The sequence below is a fragment of the Mizuhopecten yessoensis genome, unplaced genomic scaffold, assembly GCF_002113885.1.
Source record: "Mizuhopecten yessoensis strain PY_sf001 unplaced genomic scaffold, ASM211388v2 scaffold2249, whole genome shotgun sequence".
NCBI lineage: Eukaryota > Metazoa > Mollusca > Bivalvia > Pectinida > Pectinidae > Mizuhopecten > Mizuhopecten yessoensis.
The window spans coordinates 439,902-446,511 of record NW_018404452.1 but is presented as its reverse complement, the minus strand read 5'-3'; the positions used below and the strand labels follow the sequence as shown (position 1 = coordinate 446,511).

Genomic DNA, 6,610 nt, shown 5'->3' with positions numbered 1-6,610 from the left:
ATTTCTTTCAAGTTAGTCTTATTATTCAAAATGAAAAAAAATGTTTAGGATGTTTGATTATTTTCAGGAATTGTAAATTGTAGAATATTTCTTCAGAACGTAGATGTGTACTTCCTTTTCCGGTAAAATCCCAACATGGCGGTCAGTGTCAATTTTTCTCATGAGAGCAAACTGAAAATAAATCGGTTGTCATCACCTTATAGCAAATACAAATTAAGAATCTAAATGTAAATATGTGGTATTCGATACTATCTCTACCAACTAAGCTGAATATTTAATGGCCTGCTATATAGTGAAGTGATAAGGGGTTTATTTTCCCCGTGGGGTACGTGTTGCGAGACGTATTTTCGATTAGGATGTTGCTGTTTTCATTATGAATTTTGCACCTTCGAAATAAAATACCATACCCATTAATGCCGAAAACTCGATATACGTATCTCATTATTGCCATACTTATTTACATGTTCGCATGATTAACAGACAAGTCGATCGGCGTACCAAAAGATGAATTTGGGTAAACTTGTCCCCATTTAAGTTGCAGCATGTTATATTTATCTGTAACTTAGTGTACGGCATATACATGCACGTTCATGAAAGACGACATATTCAAAGCGTACTTGAATTTTCAGGAAAAAAGTCTTATAATATTATTTGGGGAAAATGTAAACATCATGCCATTTTGTTTTTTCCCAATATACACGTACAGAACATAAGTCTCAAGAACGTGGTCACATGTGGAACAATATATAGGATTATCTTTATATAGCCAGCAAACTGCCAATAGTGCACGTCTCGTCCAAATATACAAAGTGTCCTGTTACGGAAAATATTCCCACAAATACCAAACATGTCCATGTGTGGCATAGACATATTTGGTAATTGTGGGAATATTTTCCGTAGGATTTATAATGGTCTAATGGTATACCTATTGCGAATAAAAGAAAAATACCATTAATTCACATTTGCATAAGGTACATAGGGATTCCTGAAGAAACGATGGCCAGGGTCATGAACCTGTTATAGTATAAACTGAAAAGTCTTTATCTTGATGAATAATAGTTTTAACAATATTTATCAGTCCAACTTTTGTCCCATAAATGGGCTTTTTCTTTAAGGTTAATCTGCAGTCAAACATCCAGATTTTGTTACCACAAAAATTTACCCAATTTATGAAACAGTATGTGTTTAAATATTCTAAAATTATATTTTTCCTTCAGGGCGCTGCTGAAAGAGAGAAGAACAATGTCATGCGCAACTTGCGCATCGTCAAACTCTGTCTCAACATCTGCGTTGGGGAATCTGGTGACAGATTGACTAGGGCAGCTAAAGTGTTGGAACAGCTCACTGGTCAACAGCCTGTCTTCTCAAAGGGTATGTATATACGTATCTCATGGTGACCTGAAGTACAAATTATAGTACTCTCATGCTCAGCCACTCGTTTGCCTGCTTGTGGATGGGCAGTTTTCTTTAAAAAAAAGTCCCATTTAGGCATGCAACTTCTCACTATATATCCTTACTATTTTACTTAATTTTGGACAGACGGTTTTAATATCGGCTTTCTGGACAGGTAGGTTTGAAATCCTGGCCAAAAGCCTGAGTACTCTGCAATTATGACACTCTAGTATTTTGTATTTGCTTGCCAATTTAAATTTTTCGTCAATTTTTAATATATTATAAACCTGTATTTATGATTTTCTTCCTTGTCTAGTTCTTGTACATATTGTTGAGATTTTAAATTTCCTATGGCCTCGGGACATGGTAGCCCTGACCTTGAGGTTTTCCTTTTGGATATTTTTTACAGATGAAATTTACCTCCAGATATTGCAAAATTTGCCTTTTGTCTCTGCAATATTGTATGGTAGCTAAATCTTTGGATGTTTTGACATTCACCAGCATTTGTGGCTACAGGCTGACGGTGGAAGTGAAAGAAAGGATTGGATGATTTATGCGTCTGCCTGCAATATATTGTGTAATTTGATAAATTTCAGCCCGCTACACTGTACGATCTTTTGGAATCAGAAGAAATGAAACCATTGCTGTGCACTGCACAGTCCGTGGAGCCAAAGCTGAGGAGATTTTGGAACGTGGTTTGAAGGTATGCATTAGATCAGAAATGCAAGTCAAACCAGAATGAGGACAGTTATATTTGGTTCATGCCACCATACAAATGATTTTGGAAGTGACTATAAAAATGAACATTAAATATATTTATGTTGGGTTTTCTTCATCCGTTTTTCCCTTTGAAAGTGAAAAAAAAATAACCTGCAACTCTTATGGATTTATGATCCATGTGTCTAATCAAGAGGATGTTGTTTTGTATATTATTTTAACAGGTTTGATTGAACTATTCCAAAGAGTAAGATTTCAATACAAAAAATCATGGGACTAGAAAGTTAAACTGCGTTTTGGACAGCTTACTCTATTTCCGATGATTTTGACATAACAGCATTTCTCTCAATAGCTATAATAACATTAATTTTGTATTTTGTTTCAGGTTAGGGAATACGAGTTGAGGAAGAACAATTTCTCTGCCACAGGAAACTTTGGATTTGGTATCCAGGAACACATTGATTTAGGGATCAAGTACGATCCTTCTATCGGAATCTACGGCATGGACTTTTATGTCGTACTTGGAAGACCAGGTTTGTTCCTTGTACAAAGTGCATTATTCTTCAATCATGAATGTAGAAGGAAATCTGAAGTGTTTTAGCAAAAAAAGGGGTCGAGTGTTTAAGGCATCTGACCATCTACGATCACTAGCCCTCCATCACTGGTTTGCTCATCAAGGCCTTTGAGGGGCAGTTACTGGCTGAAAGTCAGTGTTATTTTTGGGTACTCTGCTTTTCCTCCACCACCAAAACCTGGTAGTCTGGCACGTCCTTAAATGACCATAGCTGTTAATATGACATCAAACACAAATTTCTCTAATAGCTGTATGCCAGGAAGCTTTCACCTGAGTCGAATATTCACCCTTTGTTAATAAAATCCATCTTTGCTCCATGGTAATTTTACCCTTCACAAATAATAACTTTACTTTGGTATGTTATTTACTAATAATCATTGTCATGGTAAATTCTGTAACTGGGCCCGGGCTAGTCCGAATTATTCTGACGTTTTATCAACTTTTTTCATATCGTTCTGTCGTCGATTAACGTCAGAACTCCGGCCCTCTATATAATAGGCGGGAAATATGCGACCGGTGCCCAGAGCGCACTTCAAACTGATATTTTAGAAACAAATCGTCACTTCCACACATATGTCGCACATGGATCGAAAGATCTATTATTTATGTACCAGGTGGTATCAATAACATGTTTCAAAGATCATTACGAAAAGTATTTTCCAACGTTTTCTATACCAAACCATGTTTTTAATGGAAATTAGGCCATGAGCAATGTCACATGACTTGACGAGATCTCGCGTTACCGTAGGTATATCCCAACATTATGACGTAAGCCGGTGAGATTTTAGTCACGTGGCATTAGAAGGCGGGGCTATCAAAAAACTAGAGTAAAACGGAGTAAGTTTGAAAAAAAAAATGTTTTTAGTGATTGTATTGGTTGTTTGAGGCATGTAATTTATGTTCATCTTGTGCAAAAAGAATAGATCTTTCGATCCATGTGCGACATGTGTGTGAAAGTGACGATTTGTTTCTAAAATATCGGTTTGAAGGGCGCTCCGGGCACGGGTCGCATATTTCCCGCATATTATAGAGGGACGGAGTTCTGACGTTAATCGATGACAGACCGATATGAAAAAAGTCGATAAAACGTCGGAATAATTTGGACTAGGCCCGGGCGAACATTTCCAGGTGTACAGTATGTCCATTACCTTTACCTCTGAGTGAAATAAGGGCTAAATTTGCCAGTGGGACAATGTTGGTTGCCTTGTAAAAATATCTCCTTTTGGAAAGCCATTGATGTGTTTATAAGTAATTTCATTATAAACAAGAATAATATGTTTTAAAGTTAATCTATGCACACTGGCACAGACTGAGGTTTTTGCTGTAATGCCTCCGACTGCTTTTATCTTTGTGCCAAAGTAAGGTCAACATCTTTGCAACACTGCCACACATATAGTGTGTTGTTAGTTACACGATGGTGATACAAATACAGGAATCTTTTTCCTTTGGGTAAAAACTGTTAATTGTTTGATAAATTGCTAAATTAAGGGATAGTATACCAGTCATTGTAATAAATTTCATATGGGCCTGTTGAAAAGCTCATTAGAAAATTTGAAACAATTTTTCTCAATTTCAATCTTCAACCATTTGGATTTACTACAGTTTGAACAATATTGCTTGTTGTAAATATAAGAAAGGTTTTCACTTTGTTCCTGTTTTAAAAACAATGTTTAAATATCTAAAGGAAAATAAAAATAAGCAACCATTTTGTAAAACATTGCTGTGTTTTCCTAATCATAAACGGAAGAATGGGTTCATGAAAAGAAATTGGATAGAGAATGATTGAATACAAACCTTGTAGTGTTTTGGGGGTTATGTATGATATCCCTGAAATAGTATTTATAACTTGCCGTAGATTGGGTACAACTTAAATTTATTCAGAATCTCAAGTTGTTCATGTTATAATAGTGTAAAGACACTTCTAAGGTCAGAAAGTTTCCCTGAAAATTCAATATGTTGACTGAAATATAGTTTTGCTGCTGTTGTTTTGATGCACATTGGCACAGACTGAGGTTTTTGCTGTAATGCCTCCGACTGCTTTTATCTTTGTGCCAAAGTAAGGTCAACATCTTTGCAACACTGCCACACACATAGTGTGTTGTTAGTTACATGATGGTGATACAAAACTGCTTACATATGTAAATTGTAGTTCTATTCAATAATATGGTTTGTAACTTGCTGTGCTTCAGAACAATCAAATTTGCTCTAGGAGAACATATGTATGTAAAATATACAAAAAGTAAAACATTTTCTTCACAATTTAAAATTTTACAACAAAACTTCAAAAACACAAACATGACATTTTTAAGGAACTGTTTTTTAACTTTAAACATATTGATATTCAAATGGAGTGGGATGGGGGGATTCAAAATGACATTTAAGTCCTTGGGAAATAACTCCTGGCGTTTACGCGCTTATGGTGCTGACTGCCCAAATTTAAATTGGCGAAACTGAATTTAGGCCCAGAACTAGCCCTGTGGCATACACCATAGGAAAAATTCTATTGGTACGTGTATGCATAATAGTAGCGTTTTAATGCACATTGGCACAGACTGAGGTTTTTGCTGTAATGCCTCCGACTGCTTTTATCTTTGTGCCAAAGTAAGGTCAACATCTTTGCAACACTGCCACACATACAGTGTGTTGTTAGTTACACGATGGTGATACAAAACTGCTTACATATATAAATTGCATCTCTGTTCAATTATATGGTTTGTAACTTGCTGTGATTGAGCACCATCAGATTTGCTTAAAAAGCCTTACACTTTGGGTCATGGTCTTGCATAGATATGTACATAAAGTATGCCAAAAATTAACACATTTTCCTTACATTTAACATGGAAACATTATACTCAGCTATTTTTGTAATAACAAGGATGACAAGTTCTAATAAGTTGTTGATCTTTCCATAAATAACATCTATCGGACAGCACTTTGAGCAGAATTTTTGATCACATAAGTTTTATTTTGACCCGCATACAAGACATTTTGGTCTAGGTGTAACTATTTTAACTACATTAGTTGATATGTGTTAGTTTCAAACCCTGATGCACGGATAGATGAATCATTCAAGGGAGCTAACTTTTTGTTTTGTGGAAACAGGTTTCAACATCGCCCAGAGACGGAGGCGCAAGAGCAAGATCGGCTGTAAACACAAGGTCAATAAGGATGAGTCGATGAAGTGGTTCCAACATAAGGTACACCATCACAACCACAACAATATTCCTCCCACCGAAATTAATTTCTTATCCAGTTTTCTGTTGTTCATGATAACACGCAGGACTTTCTTTTGAACCCATAGAACTAAATTTCTTATCAGTTTGCTGTTGTTCATGATAACACACAGGACTTTCTTCTGAACCCATAGAACTAAATTTCTTATACAGTTTGCTGTTGTTCATAATAACACACAGGACTTTCCTCTGAACCCATAGAACTAAATTTCTTATCCAGTTTACTATTGTTCATAATAACACACAGGACTTTCCTCTGAACCCATAGAACCATTGTTCATAATAACACACAGGACTTTCCTCTGAACCCATAGAAGTCAAATGGACACCATGCTTAGACTAATAACTTGTTTGTTTGTCATTTCAGTATGATGGTATCATTCTTCCTGGAAAGTAAAGAGAGACAGTGAAAAAAAAAAAAGACATTACTCCTCTGTGTCGGCATTAAACTGGCTGTGACGAGAATATCAGTGTTTATCATTTTTAGCTCATTTGGCCAAAATGGCTAAGTGAGTTTATGCCCATGGTATAGCGTCTTGTCATCAAATTTTCTTTTGGAAGGTCATACAAATACCAAGAAAATTCAATGTTGAATAATTCAAGGGTGTGACCTCTCTTGTAGCAGAAGGGCAGAGCCCACAATGGGGAAAAGGGTAAATTTTGAAAGGTTACCTATAGATTACAGAGGTAAAAG

General features: G+C 35.9%; 1 protein-coding gene across 1 annotated transcript; it reads left to right on the top strand.

Moving 5' to 3' along the window:
- Positions 1-40: 40 nt before the first annotated feature.
- Positions 41-6,381, top strand: LOC110445360 (60S ribosomal protein L11-like). The gene is made up of 6 exons (XM_021489931.1): positions 41-141; positions 1,218-1,371; positions 1,989-2,095; positions 2,495-2,642; positions 5,786-5,880; positions 6,284-6,381. Exons 1-6 carry the CDS (start codon positions 136-138, stop codon positions 6,311-6,313), a joined length of 540 nt encoding a protein of 179 aa, XP_021345606.1. The 5' UTR covers positions 41-135; the 3' UTR covers positions 6,314-6,381.
- The last annotated feature ends 229 nt before the right edge of the window (positions 6,382-6,610 follow it).